General features: G+C 38.9%; 1 protein-coding gene across 2 annotated transcripts; it reads right to left on the bottom strand.

The window, feature by feature from the left end:
* Positions 1 to 306: 306 nt before the first annotated feature.
* On the bottom strand, positions 307 to 5117 carry LOC136205668 (DEAD-box ATP-dependent RNA helicase 53, mitochondrial). Of its 2 annotated transcripts, none has more exons than XM_065996361.1 (8): positions 4609 to 5117; positions 4367 to 4494; positions 3870 to 4281; positions 3509 to 3607; positions 3108 to 3332; positions 2209 to 2370; positions 1065 to 1478; positions 307 to 521 (listed from the first exon to the last, which is right to left on the bottom strand). In XM_065996361.1, the coding sequence occupies exons 1-7, from the start codon at positions 5017 to 5019 to the stop codon at positions 1083 to 1085; spliced, it is 1833 nt and encodes a 610-aa protein (XP_065852433.1). In that variant the 5' UTR covers positions 5020 to 5117; the 3' UTR covers positions 307 to 521; positions 1065 to 1082. The 2 variants fall into 2 exon arrangements, with proteins under 2 accessions (XP_065852433.1, XP_065852434.1); XM_065996362.1 differs by having other exon boundaries at positions 307 to 518.
* Positions 5118 to 19425: the final 14308 nt, after the last annotated feature.

Below are 19425 nucleotides of genomic sequence, written 5' to 3'. Positions count from 1 at the left end.
AAATATTGAGCATTAGCTCGAGTTTAGTAATTTTCTAACGAACCGAACATGAACAGGTCAAAACCAATTATAGCCCTAATCACAATGCTAATCCATGTCAGGCCAATTACGAAACAAATTCTGATAAAGAATAATAACTTATAAAGCAATTCCGGTTGAAGGGGAAACAAAAAGGAGTCAAAAATAAGTCGCTACATGTACAGGAGGAGGATGGATAATGAGTATCCAGAGAGTAAATAAATAAACTCATCAACTAGGTTCTATTTCGATTTGCAATTTTACGTAATAAAATGTCAATCCACACCGAAAAGAACCGTTGCTGAATTATATAGATTTGTTTGAACAAATTCACTTTTGTTATACATAACAATACCTAATTTTCCATAAGAAGATACCAAATACTACAATAAATTGCAAAACATGACAACACTAGTGTACGGAACTCCAAATGCGACGCAGCAGCAGCAGCAGCAGCAGCCTATTCTGCATACTCAGCAGCAATTTGTTCCCTTCTGTACCTGCTATTCCAAAGCATACACAAGTCAGAACTCAACCCTAGCATGCTCCTCGATTCACGAAACAAAAGAGCAACATCACGTAAATAAGGGTTCAATTTGGATTGTGGTGTCACAATTATCTATTCTCTATATGATAATATGATTATATATTGATCAAATGATAATCGCATCAAACATGTTGTATCCGACTGATTTTCTCTGCAAATCGTGTAATTCGTAAATTGAAAACCCTATGTATAAAATTGTGCACGGATATAGTATTTGGATCACATCCAATCTGTTGCCAGACTATTGGATGTAACAAATTTTAGAACTATAAAACAGGATCATAAAAATAGCATATGATGCCAAGTGACCTTTATGCAAAAGGTTACAGTGCACGTAATTTACTTGATGTTGTATGTAAAACAAGGTACACATGCATAAATTTTAACTACTACATTTTCCATCAATAAAGGAAATATATACTGAAAGTCGTATAATTGGAATTTGGAAATGGGATTTCGTGACAGAAAAGAATAGTACTGACTGAGTAATAAAGCTTACCAATTTATTTAGTCAGATTTACCGCCTACTACTGTAAAAATCATTTCCCCATTCCCCAAATTGGCCAGAGCGAGAACCACTAGATTGTGATGAATTTTTTTCACCGAACCTGCTGCTAGATTGACTAGAACCGAAGTTCCCAAAACCACCACTAGATCGTTCTGATCCAAATCCAGAATTGCTGAAGTTTCCTGGTTGGCTTCTGCTAGAACCAAAGCGACCGGATCCACTGGAAGATTGACCACGGTCAGTAAAACGACCGAATCCAGAAGAACTCCTATTTCCTCCATAACTGCCAGACCCATAATCTCCGCGACCACCATATCCACGATCTCTCATTCCGCCAGAGCGACCACCATACCCCATGTCACTTAACATATCTGTGCTTCCAGGCTGTGCAGCCATCGCTGGAAGCTGAAATATCATAACAAGTTAGGTATCATAACAATTCAATTGAATCAGTAAAAACATAATATTTAATGATTAACATATTATACAGAAAGAATAGACACGCATTTCAGAATTGTCCGAGTGAATTATTTAAGCAAATTTAATAGACATAACGTGTTTGTTAAGACATACAAATACTCATTGCATGAGAAAACACAAGGGAAGTCAATGTGCCACCAACCCAAAATGTGACAATAGTCAACTACATTACAAGTCGCAATACGCAAAATATTTTGAATTGGAATTTCAATGGGATATTATCTGTAATTTACCCTCCTGGCCTATAACTGTCTTCTATTTTTTTTTTAGTGATAATTTTATTTTCCCTAGTCCAGGACCAAGAACCTTTGGAGAAAGATTATAATGGGATCCCAAACAGTCACTGATGGCAGTGACTGATACAAACTCCCATATGTCTGTTCAAAATAAATCTAATGAAAATGCCAGTAATATCCATATTCTAATCACGAAAGTCTCATGGTTAATTTTCAACAAGTTTGTTTATTGTAACTCTTATATTTACTGAAGTCTGGATACAAATTAAGAAAATTGACTAGGCATATCATGTACTCATAATTCCATAATTCATCTTGCACTTGGCAGGTTCATGATCGAGGTCAGTTTAGTAATGAACTAGGTTAAATCAGGAAACTAACAAACATAAATAGATGTAAATGAAGGAGATGATCTTGACCTCTGTAAATCTGCACCCAACATCTCGCTCATACATCTGGACTTGCCTGGACTCTTGATGAGTATACATAAGAAGAACAGTTCCTTTCTTCCCAGCACGACCAGTACGGCCAGATCGATGAACAAAAGTCTCTGCGCTTTTGGGTAATGAGTAATGTATTATCTGAGCCAAGTAAAAACAAAGTCAAAAGACACAGAGAGTGAGTAGACTTTCTTTTCTATAGTGAATATTACAATACTTAAAAGACTAAAGGCTATTAATGCAAGACTAACATGTATAGTTGACAACAGATCAACATGGAAAATTAATAAGAATAGACATCTGGCCAAATATTGCAACATAACAGGCAAGTTGGGCAGATTTAAAAGATCTGTTCACTTAATTAAGACGACAGTTATCTTCTAGCAAAGATTTTCACAAAAGGGGGAAATTTGGTAAACAAAGAAAAAGGTTTGGCAATTGATATCTCCAACGTTCCAGTGTTACTGAATTTGAAAAACAACCAGATCTAATTCTTTTTTCTTTTTTCTTTTTTCTTCACCACAAATTCCTTCTATCATATCATTACAACCACCATTACATTAACCCTAAAAACTCCAGATATCGTAAAACTACTCTGCCATCCCACAATTGGGAGATGTCCCATGATATAAGAATTCTCACTGCAATTCTAGCAAGTGAAATTCAAAAAGTTGCTCTGTGAGCGTTACGACTACTTTTCTCCCAAATAACTGAAGATCATGATTTTGTCCCAAACATCCTAGCCAATTTTGGCAGTAAAAATACAGAGTTGCAAATCAAAAGGATAAACTATTAACTATATAAGAAAGATCCATCTTTTATGAACATATCATGCTTATCACAACAAAAACAAGAAAAGAAATATAATCAAAATTTACCAGATCAACATTAGGTACATCAAGACCACGAGCAGCAACATCAGTGGCAACTAATATATTAAAACTCCCACTTCGGAAGCCTGCAAGTGTTCTCTCTCTCTGACTTTGTGAGATATCCCCATGTAACGCCTCACATCGGTAGCTTTTTGCCATAGCATACGCTAATCTATCAGCATCACGTTTTGTTTCTGTAAAAACAATACATTTTCCTCCTTTTGCGTGTTCCTAGAATCACATTATCACAAACATAATGCCGAGAGCAATTTCTTAATACGGGTGAAAGCAACAAGTAGTCGACAACTATAAACTTTTCAAAAGCTGTATTATTTGAAAAATAAATAAACAAACAAAATGCTCGCACAAGATTAAAGAAATGACTGATAAAGGCTTTAGATTCGTACTGTTATCAGAGGACCGAGTATTGATGCTTTTGCATAAGTGTCTGATACAATTGAATAGAGAGTGATTCCATCAGCCAGTTTCTGATCTGAATCTCCAACCTAAAAACCAACCAGATATTAAAATCTTAAGCATCCTCCAACAAGTAATAAGTAATAACACATTTGAATTCCATATAAAAACACTGTCAAAGAACATTGCTAAAATATTACAAAACGCAACACCTAAAACCCATAAGCCATCTATACAGCTGTGAAGTCAATTGGCAGTGCACATGTCTAGTACCACAGTTGCTTACTAAATCCGCACCAAATTTATACTTAGATCTTGGAAACAATGGCAGAGATCAATCATAATACTTACAAGGTCAATAGTAAGTGGATCTTTGAGGTAATTCCTGACAAGGTTTTTAATCCAACTTGGCATAGTTGCAGAGAACAACATACTGTGTCTCTTCTTTGGCAACTGTTGGAAGATTATTTCAATGTCATCCACAAAGCCCACACTAAGCATCTGATCAGCTTCATCAAGAACAACAAACTGAACCTCCGACAAGTTTAGAGCACCTCTCTTCATAAGATCGATAATACGGCCAGGTGTGCCAACAACAACATCAACACCATAACCAAGCTCCTGTATTTGACGACTAATAGGTGTGCCTCCATATAGACAAATGGCATCCAAGCTGGGTGCAGACTCCCGAAACTCCTTCTCAACTTGTCGTGCAAGTTCCCTTGTTGGAGCCATAACCAGCGCCAAAGGATTCCTTCCCTTTCTGCGAAATTCAAACAAATATCATGACAAAGCTGATAATAAATCAAACTAAAGTAAAAGAATAACAGCTACAGAAAACAACAAACCCATGCTTAGCATTGTATTGAATGATTCGGTCTAAGATAGGAATTCCAAACGCAAGTGTCTTTCCTGTTCCCGTTCTAGCCCTTCCAAACATGTCCCTGCCTTTCATTGCCGGTTCCAGCACAGCTCTCTATTTCATTTAAACAAAAACCCCAGATTCAAGAAAACATATAAGAAGGAAGAACAATGAGAAAATCTTGACAAAAACAAAGAAATTAAAATTATGAGTAAACTATAAATCCACCTGAATCGGAAAGAGCTTGGTAATACCCCTACTAGCCAAAGCTGTTACAATCTCTTGAGCAATTCCAAGCTTCGAAATCTCAAGCCCCTCATCACTACCCAAGCTTCTTTTCGCACCGCTCCCCTTTTCTTCCTCTGAGCCATAATCATCAACCGCAAACTGCGCCTGGGACATCACCGTCGCCTTAACATCCAACGGGCCCGATTTCGCATGAAACTCCCTATATCTGTTGATATTATCAGCAATTCCAAAAGTGCGCCTGGTTTCAACAGATAGATCGTCATTTCTAGGAAAAAAGGGTGCCGCCGCCGCTGAGAATTGGTGGTGTAACATAGTTTGGATAGAGCCGAAGGCCGCCAGAGCCCGTTTTGCAGCTACTGAAGTTGACGACCTCAGAACTACTCTGATCATGTTTTGAGGGTTAAAGGAGAGAAATCAAGAAATGGGGGTTTAAGGTAAGGGGGTTAGGGTTTTAGAGGCAGAGAAATGAACATTTTATACGTACATATTGTAGACTGAGCATTTATATTTATTTTTTTCTAATATAGAAACACAAAATTTATAGATATTTTGAGTTTTTATTTCCTGCGATGAGAACACTATACCTGTATTTATTTCTTTTATTTTTTAATCTTTTGGATAAATTTTTTGAAATTGAGAGTGTATTCATATTTTTTTAGGCTGTAAACTAGGTTAAATTCTAAGATTATTTTATTTTAAAGGGTTAAGGTGCAAAAATACCCCTAACGTTTTGGGTTAGGAGCAATTTTACCCCTAACGTCTAAAATGGTGCAATTTTAACCCTAACGTTGATAATTTGGGTCAATTTCAGAAATAATTATAAAACACATACATTTTTGTTCATTATTTCGCACTAATTGCATATCAATCATTATATAAAAAAGGATTTCATGTTTTTTGTAATTTAATAATAGAATTGGAGATTAATATTTATAAATTCGGTGAATTTTTTATTTTTATTTTGTCTAATTCGTACAAAAGACATTATATTTTTTTTATATTTTTTTCACATCCCAACATATGTTTGTGATTTGTTACTGATCAAATGACATGCGTGTGAAGTGTAGATGACAAAATTCATGATTAAAAAGATAGTTTGATGAATTATTTCTGAAATTTACCCAATTTATCAACATTAGGGATAAAATTGCTCTTGGTTACAAACGTTAGGGGTAAAATTGCACCATTTTAGACGTTAGGGGTAAAATTGCTCCTAACCCAAAACGTTAGGGGTATTTTTGCACCTTAACCCTATTTTAAAACTAACTTTTTGCTTCGCCAGCACGTTGAATCATGTTAAAAAAAAATTAAAAGCAAAAATCCTTCTATATATAAAAGAAAAATCTCAAAATACAATTGATAAATTAAGTATTTTCTTAGATTTTTTAGATGTCAAAATACCCCTTACCATTTAAGTATGTTGTTACCAAATAAAAAAGTAACCGTGTTTAAGCATATTGAATCGTGGTAAAAAAATTTAAAAGCAAAAGTCTTTCTATATATAAAAATAAGGGTTAAGGTGCAAAAATACCCCTAACGTTTTGGGTCATGAGCAATTTTACCTCTAACGTCTAAAATGGTGCAATTTTACCCCTAACGTTTGTAACCAAGAGCAATTTTACCCCTAACGTTAATAATTTGGGTCAATTTCAGACATTATTATAGAACACATACATTTTTGTTCTTTATTTTGCACAAATTGCATATCAATTCATTCTAAAAAAAGGATTTCATGTTTTTTGTAATTTAATAATAGAATTGGAGATTAATATTTATAAATTCGGTGATTTTTTTGAATTTTTTTGTCTAATTCGTACAAAAGACATTATATTTTTTTATATTTTTTATATTTTTTTCACATCCCAACATATGTTTGTGATTTGTTACTGATAAAATGACACGCGTATGAAGTGTAGATGATAATATTCAAGGATGAGACGACAGCTTGATGAATTATTTATCAAATTGACCCAATTTATCAATGTTAGTGGTAAAATTGCTCTTGGGTACAAACGTTAGGGGTAAAATTGCACCATTTTAGACGTTAGGGGTAAAATCGCTTCTGACCCAAAACGTTAGGGGTATTTTTGCACCTTAACCCTAAAAATAAATAAAAAAATCCTCAAAATATAATTGATAAGTTGAGTATTTTTTTAGATTTTTGAGATCTCAACCCCCTTACCATTTAAGTATATTGTTACCAAATAAAGAAGATAACGGCGTAAATACACTGTGACGTTTAAATTAGTATCATGATAATATTGAACAAATAATAGAAGTTTGTATTTTTACTATATCTGGAAAATTTTCCTAGATTATTTATTTGTGGCTCCTCTTAAGTTTTTAAGGTTTCGCTTTTTTATTGAGTGTGGTGTTCCAATAAGAACCCTCCACGTGTATCACTTTTTTCTCATTGTATTTACGCTAGCTTTATGTTTGTACATACCATGTGAGCTCATGTCTTTCGGCCATTAATATCAACATTTGTCCAAATCTCGGCCATTGGAGATTTAGAACGGTCTTATATTAGCTTTTAGTTATATATTTGGTGTTTGGATCTGAAATTTCTTATTGATCACTTATTAAGCTCAGATCTGAATCCTATGTAGGTATTATTTAGGAAATTCGGTCGGGACTTCCTTGGATCAGTCCAAAAAGTAATCTTTGCATGTTATTAGAAGCCCCTTTAAAAAAGAGATAAAAATGGATTCTAATATCTGATAGTATGTCTACTAAGGCTAGACATTCAAAATAGAATGCCTCTAAGATGCATGGATTCGTGAATGTATATGATGCAAGTGCATTGGGAAATTCAAAATGAGTCAACACAAATAAAACCTTTTCCCCCAAATTAACACAGTTATGGATCCACTGAAACATCTTTCCACCCTAAAAATTCTTCCAACGAAAAGATATTTGATGGAGATAATTTTGTTTCTCCATAAGAGGTTGAGGTTGGTCTAAGTTATAGTTTTTAAGAAAAAAAACTGAGACTTATAGTTTTCTCTTCAAAGCTCAGGGATATCGTCCAAAGTAACTGTAAACCCCGTCTTGAGAATGTGTCAATATTCTTGAATGGTAGCGAGCAGTTAACTTTATAGTTCTTCTCGTGGGGTCAAATCTTTCAATCCTCCTCCTGGGTATTTTTGTATATAATTGGAACAAATAAAATCATCGCCATGACTATGTGGCATATATTTTGAGTGATTATCAGTTATATCCAGCCAAATTCTTGTCAATTCTTGGACTGATTTGGTATGACTTTAACGGTTGTGTGATCAACTCTCTGTTCATAATAGAAGACACTATTCCATGTAACTGTCTAGATATCTCCATATCTAAAGCTTGTGAGATCAGCTCTCTGTTCATAATAGAAGACACTATTCCATGTAACTGTCTAGATATCTCCATATCTAAAGCTTGTGAGATCAGCTCTCTGTTCATAATAGAAGACACTATTCCATGCAAGTCTCAACAGTATTATGTTAATCCCATAAACACGTTACTTGACTTGGGATGGTTTTAAGTTTATTAGTAAGGTTTGATCTCACTTTATAATCACTTTAAATAAACTATGGGATTTTCTTGTATTAGACTTAATTAGTTCTAATAAAGATGAATGTCTTTATATAGTTAAACATATTATATCTTATTAAAACAAATGATTAATGAATAATTCATTTACAACTGGTTTATATCCTACAACAATTGACTATAGGACACTAAACCCCAATATGGTGACCCTTACAATTAGGGGTACAAACGAGTCTGCCTAGTTTGTAAACTGTTCGAGTTTAGCTCGGTCATAGTTTGGATCAATTGGGTTCGACTCGAGTTCGAGACTGGCTCGAGCATTAATGAGCACAAGTCCGAGCTTCCTTGGATTCGACTCGAAAGCTCGTGAACAGACTCAAGAGTTTTTTTTATTAATATATATATATATATATATTATTGGTTTTTATTTTTAATTTAAATAATTTTAATTATGTAATTTTTTTCGTTTTTTTTAATTAGTAACTTTGAACCACACATAAATGTTTGGCCCAAACTCAATTTTTTTTTTTTGGTAGGAAAGGAAACAAAAAAACAAACACAACAAAACTTTAACCCGGGATTAGCCTCGGGAAGCTAACCCCCATCAGAAAGAAACGCCGGAGGAGAAGAAAATGTTGTGACTCCCCATATCTCTTCATGGCCAGCAGCCGCCAGACGATCCGCCACCCGGTTCTGCTCTCTAAAGACATGGCAGAAACTAATGGAAACAAAGGAAGGACAGAGTGTTGAAACATCTTTCCATATGATTTTGATTTGACAAAATTATTTAAAATATTCTAACACATTAAATTTAAATGCTTTGATTTATTACACTAATGTGTTTGTTCAATGTTGAGTTTAATTGTGTATAAGACATTAAGATTAAAAATCTCAAAGGCTCACGAGTGGAAGTCAACACATCAAGACCATTCGGCCCAAGAGTTCAAAACGTAGCCGTATCAATCAAAACGACGACTCAGCTTGAGAAGGATCGAGAAGCCTTATAACCGAAATGCTTCAAGAGGAAGCTGCTGAGTTGGACGACATCGCAGTCTGGACAGCGGCAGACAATGTTCAACTTCTAGACAAAGTATTTCTACTTTGGGAAAAGTTTAGAAGGCGCAGGAAGCTGTCCCGTGGACCTTTCCTTAAATGTCGAAACATTCTGCCGAGGACTGACGAAGACAAAAGATGCAAGAATTCTATTGGCCAACGACGCTGAGCACGCCCAGAGTGACAACGACAGGAAGTCGTTTCCCTCCAATGGTTATTTCGAAATTCGAAATGGCTGGTGCCTCAAGTGTCACTATATAAAGGCCTTTCATTTGCTTCATTCGATGCAGAACTTCAATTAGTCGAAACGCTGACCAAATTCATACTCGAAGATTCTGTGAGAAAAGCAAAGCAAAAATCCTTACACCAATTTCCATATTATTGTGTAAAAGTCTAGAGTGATTTTTTAATCATCTAAAGTGTCTTAGCAATTGTTGTTTAGGACAAACTCTTTATCATTTCTAGAAGAATAGAAAGGAGAGGCTGAGTACTCAGTTATAGTACTCAACAGTAGTATAGGAGTGAGTAGAGGTATAGAGGAAGGTACTCTTGTTATACTCAACTTCTATCTGTAAAAGGTTTCGTGCTCTACCTTTAAAGAGCTCAGTAGAGAATTCAAAAAGTTCGGAACGCGGTCCGGGGACTGGACATAGGCGGAGAGGCTGAACCAGGATAAGTCTGCTGAGTAATATCTTTCTAACCCTTAAACTCTGTTAATATATATTGCTTGCTTAAAACTGACTAAGTAAAGAACTCACGCTGAGTTAAGTTTGCTAAGAAGCTGAGTTCAGGAATAGACTCTAAGTGTTATTTCATGACTCAAGTAAAGAAGCAGACTTAGTCGCAAGTTGACTAAGCTTGTGTCTTGAATCTACTTAGTGACGCTGTGTAAACCTTTTCATGAGAAAAGAAGTCAGCCTTAATGAACAAAATTTTAAATAGTTCCTATCCCCCCCTTGGAACTAACTTGTTACGTTATAAGGGACCAACAAGTGGTATCAGAGCCTAAAAGCTCACTAAGCAAGGTACAACTACCTTGAGCTGATCCCCACTATGGCTGAAAACAGCACTCGGTTCCTCCCAGGAAATTTGACAACTCAGATTCTACCTGAGGGGTTGTCCATTACTCGGCCTCCCTTATTCTTCGGGTCTAACTATACCTTTTGGAAGAATAGGATGAAAAATTTCATTCAGGCAACAAATATGAGTGCATGGCTATCCATAGTTCAAGGCCCATTTGTTCCTGTTGAAACTGTTAACGGCCAAACGGTTGTTAAAGCTGAGACCAAATGGACAGAAGATGATCTCAAGAAGCTACAAAATCATGCTTCGGCTATAAACATGCTCCACTGTGCGCTAGATGTTGCAGAATACAACAAAATTTCAGGTTGTGAGCCAGCGCATAAGATCTAGAAGAAGCTGGAGGTCACCTATGAAGGAACCAACAAGGTGAAGGAGACCAAGGTGAACCAGCATATGAGATTGTATGAGCTGTTCGAAATGAACGATGATGAAGGAATCTCTAACATGAATGCAAGATTCACAAACATAATCAACGAGCTCAAGAGACTTGGAAAGATCTTCACTGAGGAATAACAAGTCAAGAAGATTCTTAGGAGTCTTCCTAAAAGCTGGCAAGCAAAGAAGACTCCTGTTGAGGAAGCTCAAGACTTAACCACCTACAAGTATAATGAACTCATTGGCTCATTGCTGACCCATGAGATCTCAATGAAGAATTTCGAGGTAAAGGAAAAGTCTGAAGACAAGAAGCAAAAGTCTCTTGTCATGAAAGATGACTCCACTGATGGGAGCTCAACAGACGATGAAGAGATGGCTATGTTCACTAGAAAGATGAAAAGGTTGTTCATAAAGAATGACAAATATTCTAAGAAGCCTTACAAGAAGTTTGATAAGTACAAAGCTGAGTCCAGCGACAGCAAGTACAGGAAGGACAACTCAAAGCCCATTACATGCTTTGAATGTCATCAAACTGGCCATATCAAGTCAAGCTGTCCCACGCTGAGGAAAGAAAAGAAGAACGGTAAGAAGGCAATGGTGGCAACATGGAGAGACAGTGATGATTCTTCATCTTCTGAAGCTGATGCCACTGAGTCGGCAAAGATTTGCTTCATGGCTGATGAACTTGCTGAGCCGTGTGTTTTTGAGCATGCTGACTCCTCCATTGCATCTGACGATGAGGCTCAATCAACTGAGGTAATATCACTACCCCTGCTCAGAAATGAAATGATTAATGCCCTGAGTGACCTCTACACACTTGTCAAAAAGTGTAATAAGAAAGTTAGAGCACTCAGTAGGCGATGTGACGAGGTTGAATAGGTCAAACTGAGTGACCTTAGATTCCTCCTCCAAGACAACTCAACTTTGCATGACAACATGGAAATCATGCATAAATTTCTCTCTGAGGACCAATCAGATTCTAAGAAACTGAAAAAGGACGTCACATCTATTCAGAACCAATTAAAGGTTCCGAATAAAAGAAATATTCCTCTGAACACTCAGTACCGAGGTACTAGTCAGCAGAGATGGAATCCTCAGCGGAACGTCCAGTGTGACTTCTGTGGGAAGAAATGACACACCACAAAGGTGTGCTGGCACGCTTAGCACTGGGGTGCTGACCAGTCAGTGAAATATCCTAAACGAAAAGTCAGCTGTGACTTCTATGGGGAAAATGGACACACTGTCCAAGTGTGTCGTCATAAAATAAAATATGATGCTTTACCTGTTGAACCTAACAAGCAATGACCCAAAAAGAATTGGGTACCTAAAAGTAACTAGTTACATTGCAGGTAAGCTTGAGGTGTGCTGAGAAGTCAAAGATGTGGTATATTGACAGAGCATGCTCGAGGCATATGACTGGTGATGAAACTAAGTTCATCACACTTGTGCGTAAACGAGGTGGAAGTGTAAGTTTTGGAGACAACAAAAAGGGTAAGATAGTAGGTTCAGGAACCGTTGGTGGTAATCCTACTATTGAGTCTGTCTCCCTAGTCAGCGGACTCAAATATAACTTACTCAGCGTAGCCCAGCTATGTGATAATGGGAGAAAAGTTATATTTGATGACACTGGATGTAAAATACTCGAGGGTAAAACTAATGAGTTAATCTTAACTGCCCCTCGCATTGATAATGTCTTCATGCTGAACTTAGTTTTCAAAAAACTGTATGCTTAGTGTCAAATGAAGAAAATTCCTGGCTATGGCACAGGAGACTTGGTCATGTAAGCATGGACCTCCTGGCCGAACTAGCAAGAAAGTAACTAGTTGAGGGACTGCCAGAACTTAAGTTTGAAAAAGACCAATTGTGCAACGCTTGTCAAGCTAGAAAACAAACCAAACAATCTTTTCATAGTAAAAATATTGTCTCAACTAAGCGTCCATTAGAGTTACTACACTTGGATCTCTTCGGACCAGTCCAGCCGCTGAGTTTGGGTGGTAGGAGATTTTCCTTGGTCATTGTAGATGACTTTTCTCGGTACACTTGGATCATCTTGCTGAGTAGCAAGGATGAAACCTTTGAGACATTTTCAAATTTGGTAAGAAAACTTGAAAATGATAAAGATCTAAAATTGGCTCAAATCCGAAGTGATAATGGCGGAGAATTCAAGAACCAACAGTTTGTTGAATTCTGTGAAGCCAGCGGCATTGACCATAACTTTTCTGCTCCTAGGACGCCTCAACAAAATGGGGTTGTTGAAAGGAAGAACAGAACCTTGGTTGAAATAGCCAGGACAATGCTGAGTGAGCATAGGCTTCCAAAGTACTTTTGGGGAGAAGCTGTTAACACAGCGTGCTATATTCTCAATCGGGCTCTAGTCAGACCCATATTGAAGAAAACTCCCTATGAACTTTAGAAAGGACGAAAGCCCAATATTGGATACTTTCGTGCCTTCGACTGTAAATGTTTTATTTTAAATACCAAAGACAGCCTTGCTAAGTTTGATTCAAAAGCTGATGAAGCTATCTTTTTAGGCTACTCAACAAACAGTCGAGCATATAAAGTTTTCAATAAACGAACTCAAGTCTTAGAAGAGTCAGTACATATTGAGTTCGATGAAACTAACCATGTAGGAAGAAATCAGCCGCTGACCGAGGATGATCCACACCCAGTACCCGCTGACCAAGAAACAGCCGCTGAGTCATTCCCTCAAGGGCTGACCAAAGGTAAAAATGAACCTCAAATTGTTTTCACTGGCCAATCTACACCTGCAGAGATTGTTGAAACACAAACAGCATAAGACATCAATCTACCAAAGGAGATTAGAATACCAAGAGGACACTCAGAGAGTACTATTCTTGATGCCGCTGAGAATACCCTGATGACAAGAAATCAACTCAGGAGATACCTCAGCAATGTAGCCTTCGTCTCAGTTCACGAATCAAAGAACTTCGCTGAAGCTGAGCACGATGAATTCTGGATGAGTGCATTGCAAGAGAAACTTGATCAATTCAAAAAAAATGAAGTATGGGACTTAGTGCCACATCCAAAAAGTCAGAAGACCATAGGAACAAGATGGGTCTTCCGCAACAAGCTGGATGAACAAGGGAACGTGGTCAGAAACAAAGCAAGACTTGTAGCTCAGGGCTACAGTCAGCAAGAAGGTATTGACTACGGTGAGACCTTCGCCCCAGTGGCAAGGCTAGAGGCTATAAGAATTTTATGTGCATATGCATCTTATATGAACTTTAAATTATTTCAAATGGATGTTAAGAGTGCATTCCTTAATGGAGTTATAAACGAGGAAGTTTATGTTAATCAACCTCCTGGGTTTGAGGACCCCAAGTTCCCAAACCACGTTTATAAACTCAAAAAGGCTCTGTATGGCCTCAAGCAAGCACCACGTGCTTGGTGTGAGAGGCTGACCAGTTTCCTGCTGACTAGAAATTATGTTAGAGGCAAAGCTGATACAACCTTATTCATTAAGAGGAAGGGTAAAGATACCCTGTTGGCTCAGATTTATGTGGATGACATTATTTTTGGTGCCACTAACGAGTCAATGTGCAAGGAATTTAGCAAGCAAATGCAAACTGAGTTTGAAATGTCAATGATGGGAGAACTCAACTTCTTCCTTGGACTTCAAATCAAACAAGGGAGAAATGGCATCTTCATCAGTCAAGCTAAATATGCCAAGGAGATATTGAAGAAATATGAACTTGAGAATTGCAAGCCAATATCTACCCCTATGGGCACTGACACTGTCCTCTACGCTGACGAGAATGGTAAGTCAGTAGACAGCAAATTGTATCGAGGTATAATAGGCTCTCTACTTTACTTAACCGCTAGTAGACCGGACATTCAGTTCTCAGTATGTTATTGTGCTAGATATCAATCTAACCCTAAGGAATCTCATTACATAGCTGTAAAAATAATCCTTAGATATTTGCAAAGCTCAGTGAATGAAGGTTTGTGGTATCCCAATACTCATGATTTCACACTCATTGGATACATTGATGCTGACTACGGATGAGACAAGCTTGAACGAAAAAGCACCTCAGGAGGATGTCACTTCCTTGGGGGTTGTCTTGTGTCCTGGTTCAGCAAGAAGCAGGCATTAGTAGCCTTGTCAACCACTGAAGATGAGTACATTGCTGCTGGAAGCTATGTTGCTCAAGTCCTATGGATTAAGCAATAGCTTGAAGACTATGGCGTTCAGACAAAGACAATTGAGGTCAAATGTGGCAACAAAAGTGCAATTGATCTATCAAAGAACCCAATCCAGCACAGCAGGATGAAGCATGTCAGCATAAGACATCACTTCATTAGAGACCATGTACTCAATGGTGAGATCAAGCTGACCTATGTCCCAACGGATGAGCAGCTTGCGGATATCTTCACGAAGCCACTGGCTCGTGAGCAATTCAGCATACTGAGAGAAGCCATTGGTATGTTTAATCCTCTTCAATAAATTCCAAGTATAATACATGATATATGCATGCTGAGTGAATTACCATGCTGAATGATTTATGCTATTACTTGCTGAGTAGATAAATATATATGATGAGTATTTATCTTAAGCTGAGCTATTACATATAAGAACTATTCCTCTGCATAACATTGACTACTCAGAATTTTAAACGCTTGAAATTCGTAACACTGAGTAAAGAGCCATTGCAAACTTTAATGCATAGCACGCGAATTGAATAGCCACCTAGGATGACGTATAGGCTATAATTAGAAAATACATGCACCGTATGTGTCATAAATGCCAGAATCTTTATCGATTGAGGATCTCGAGGTCAAATTGACAACCTAACGCTTTAGATCAACTCGATACCTCTATAAATAGTGGACGAATTCCCACTTTTATTTCTTTACACTTAGAAATCTTTGGTATTCATACCTTCTCTCTAAAAAATTCCCAAATCTCCCAAAACTTCTCTGAGAAAATGACGAGAGTTTCACTAAATATCTTCGGTGCCGGTCTCTCCCATAACCGCTCCGATGACAATCCCACTTCTCCTACTCAGCGTGATCACGCTAGAGTTACTACGCCGAGCAAGAAAGCTCAAGCTGTCCAAGCCACCTATTCGAAGGGAAAACAACAGCAAAAGGACAAGGGGCAAGAAAGTAGTAGAACGCACCTACACTCAGGTCTTCGAGAGTGTGAAGGGGTGTAAGCTCGACCACTCGCGATGGTTTTCAAAGGGGTTTGTGGATGCTGAGCAACCTTTTTGTGAGTGGATCAAGAACAACGGTTGGACCGAGCTGTTCTCAGTTCGTGATGCTACTTACCCTGAGCTGGTAAAAGAATTCTATGCCAACCTGAAGGTCGCAAATGACAACATGGACTTCTTGGCCACCAAGGTTCGTAGGAAGAATATCTTCATCAACCCAGCCTACCTTGCCTCCCTATTCAAGTTAAAAAACGAGGGAGCCATACTTCATAAATCTGGAGACCAAGATAAAACCAACTACGTTCAGACTTTCTATAAACCTGAGGGTCATGTAGGTGAAATCTTGAGTACCTCCATGGGTCAGCATCAAAAGATGGCCCATTACATACTGACCAACTTCCTTTTCCCTAAAATCAACTGCACCAACTCAGCAACCAACTTTGAGCAGTGTTTTATATGGCACATACTGACCTACACGCCGATCAATATGCCCGTATTCATAATCGGTGGGTTTCTACGAAGCACATGAACCCTTAGGCTAGGCTCCTTTATCACCTGAATCCTCAAGGATCACAACGTGGACTTGGTAAAGGAAATCCACACCTGGGGAACCTAGATAACAGCTGCTGCTCTATTCGGCTTGGCATACGATCAACCAATTATGCCAAAGAAAGGAAAAGGGGAAGCTGTCCAGGAAACTGAGGGGATGGAGACCCGAAAAGGAAAGAAAGAACGAAAGAGGAAAGCTGTGCAAAGCACCTCTAAAGACATGGTTCTAAAAAGCTGAAGTTTATGTCCAGAGGAATTAAACCTCAACCTCCACCAAGTCAGACTAAGCCTCAGTCAGCTGAGAAGAGACCTAGGCAAGATGAGCCTGAGGTTGAAGAAAGAGAGGAAGCTGATGAGCAACCATTAAGGAAGAAGAAAAAGAACTCTTCTGAGCTGAGTCCGATTAATGCTCTTCCAACTGACATCATCGTTCCTCCTGACTCACATTATGTTCTGAGTCAAGGCATTGACGCTGAGCAACAGCTTGATGCCCAGGTAGAACAAGACCAATTGGGTGGTCATTTTGAAGAAGAAGAACTGGGTGAACTGTTTGAGGAAGAAGATCAGGATGCTCAGTCTGAGGAAGAAGAAAGTGGTCAAGATGACACTGAGGAAACAGCAGATGATGAGCACCTTGAACCAATCAACACTGAGTTGGTTGACGAAGAAGAAACTGAGCACACGGCAAATGCTCCTGCTGATCAAAGGGAAGCATCACCCACTGACTCCATTGAGTCCATTCCTTATGACCCTACTCCTCTAAAGCTAAAGAGACTGAGAAAGAAGAAAGCATTTCGAGCACCCGTCATTGACCTTATGGGTGACTCCCCGCTGAGAGATGAGATCACTGACCTAACCGAGGTACATCTTAAGTACTTCTCCAACCCACCTGTGTCTCCACCAGAGCTACCAGAAAATCAAGCCCCTGTTTCTCAGCCGAAGGAACATGCCGACTTAACCGCTTCTCCAAGCCACAATAATGCCGAGCAAGTGCTCGAAGATTCCGCTCCTCAACACGTTGAGCAAGCCAAGGAATTACCTGCTCAGTTGAACACTGAACTTACTCAGCTTCCACAATCCAGTCAGCTTCTGCCTAACCCTGAGAAAGTAACACTTTCTGCCGATCCTCCACTTCCACAAATCAATATGCAGAATCAAATTCAGTCAGTTTCTACTGACAATCCTAATTCCAGGCCAACCGCTGATAATGTTGGGCCTTCTAATGTTGAGCAGAACCAAACAACGCCTCTATTCGGTTATACTCCTCCTCCGGCATCTGGGACAACATAATATGGATCCTTTAGCTACCTCAATGCCTCTGAGTCTGGTCGAAGAATCGTTGACTCAGCTCAAGCTCTTATCCAGGACCTCCATCAATCAAGTACCAATGCCGCTGGGTCTACTAATGTTGAGACAACTCCACTTTCGTCTGTCACTCAGATTCTAACTTAGATCAAAGGTCTGAAGGATCTTATGAGTGTCATGACTTCCTTGCAATCTCAACAGCCCAGGCAGGACTCTATAACAAAGCTGGCCGACCTCCAACTGACTATGGTACATCACATGAACTCACTGCAAGGGCAGATTCATCAATTGTCAGCTGCAAACTCAGCATATGCCACTTATGCCGAAGTACATCATCTCTCCCGCCAGCTTCATACTGAGCAAGAGAAGACAAGACACCAACTCTCTTCCTACTATTGATAACATAGAGATATTATCCCGAGGACTGAAAGGGATATTAACCTTGAGACCACCGCATATTAATCTCTAAAGGAGAGCTAGAAGACGAATCTCCACGGTCCAACTCAGAGAGATCCGCTGGCGAACCTATGAGGGCGAATCTCCTCATTCGCCTGATTCGCCAATGTAACGGCTGGACGCCGACTCGGCCATAAAGATCATTAAATGAGCTATCAATTAGCTAACCGCCAGGTTAAAGATAACTTGTAACCGCCAATTAATGGAGCATTAATGGAGACTCTCTAGTTGCCGAAGGTTACAACTTCCTAGCTATATATAGCCTACATCCCTAGGCTATCAAGGTACACATTCTCACATCCTTTGTCAATTTAGTTTGCTTTCTCGATTCATCTTACTGACTTTGGCATCAGAGATTCCCCCCGTCGAACCCAACGACGCCCCCACAGGGACGGAAGTTGATCTGAATTTCTCCACTTTGAGTAAATGAATTGATCCCCTTCCCAATGAATCAACGGAATATAGCTCATCGTAAAAGCTAAAGCATCTGCGTATGTCCATGCATCTGCCTTGATCTGCTTCATGAGCTCTGCCACCCTCTCATCACTATCCGTCAAAATTCGCATATCGCTCGCCATGTGTAGCGGCTTAGGATTCCAAAACGAAGGAAAACCCAGTGGCTCGCCATCTTTTATCTTCACATAGAAGAATCTCTCATCCCAACAGTGGACATTGGACATTTTGTCACTGAAGGGCGAATATACTTCGAATTTGGCGAAAGTGAGATAGGATTCGGATTTCCATTTCGATGGTTTATGGAAAGCTCTAAAGATACGACCTGTATATACTACTCCTAAATTTGAGGCGAGGTAGTAGTCTAAAGCAATATCCAACCAACAATTGGGGTGCAGTTGGCTGACCGTAATGTCAAAGTAGGAGAGGATGTCCGCCATCATCTTCGAAAGAGGAAGTCGGAACCCTCTCTCCACATGACTGCAGTATACTGTTAGAAAATCGCTTGGCGGACAGGAAGGACGTTGATGAGCTGCGGCTAACTGGGTCTCATAATTATTTATCCATGGGAAGCGATTCGCCAGATCCACTAGATCCGCGGCACTCATACGAGACGGAGTAGACTCCGCTCGAGGTTTCTTTTTCCTAAATGGGATTGAAGAAGAGGCCATTGTCTCCGGGAAACACCTAGATTTAGCAGCCGTAGCGGTACCGGAGACGGAACTAGGAGTAATTGGATTCCTAGTGGAACGAGTTTGGTAGTGATTATACGCCGAGTTACTCAACCTAGCTAAATCGGAACTAACTGTCTCCT

This window comes from Euphorbia lathyris, chromosome 9 (genome assembly GCF_963576675.1).
Source record: "Euphorbia lathyris chromosome 9, ddEupLath1.1, whole genome shotgun sequence".
In the NCBI taxonomy this organism is placed as follows: Eukaryota; Viridiplantae; Streptophyta; class Magnoliopsida; order Malpighiales; family Euphorbiaceae; genus Euphorbia; species Euphorbia lathyris.
This window is presented reverse-complemented; position numbering and strand designations above follow the sequence as displayed.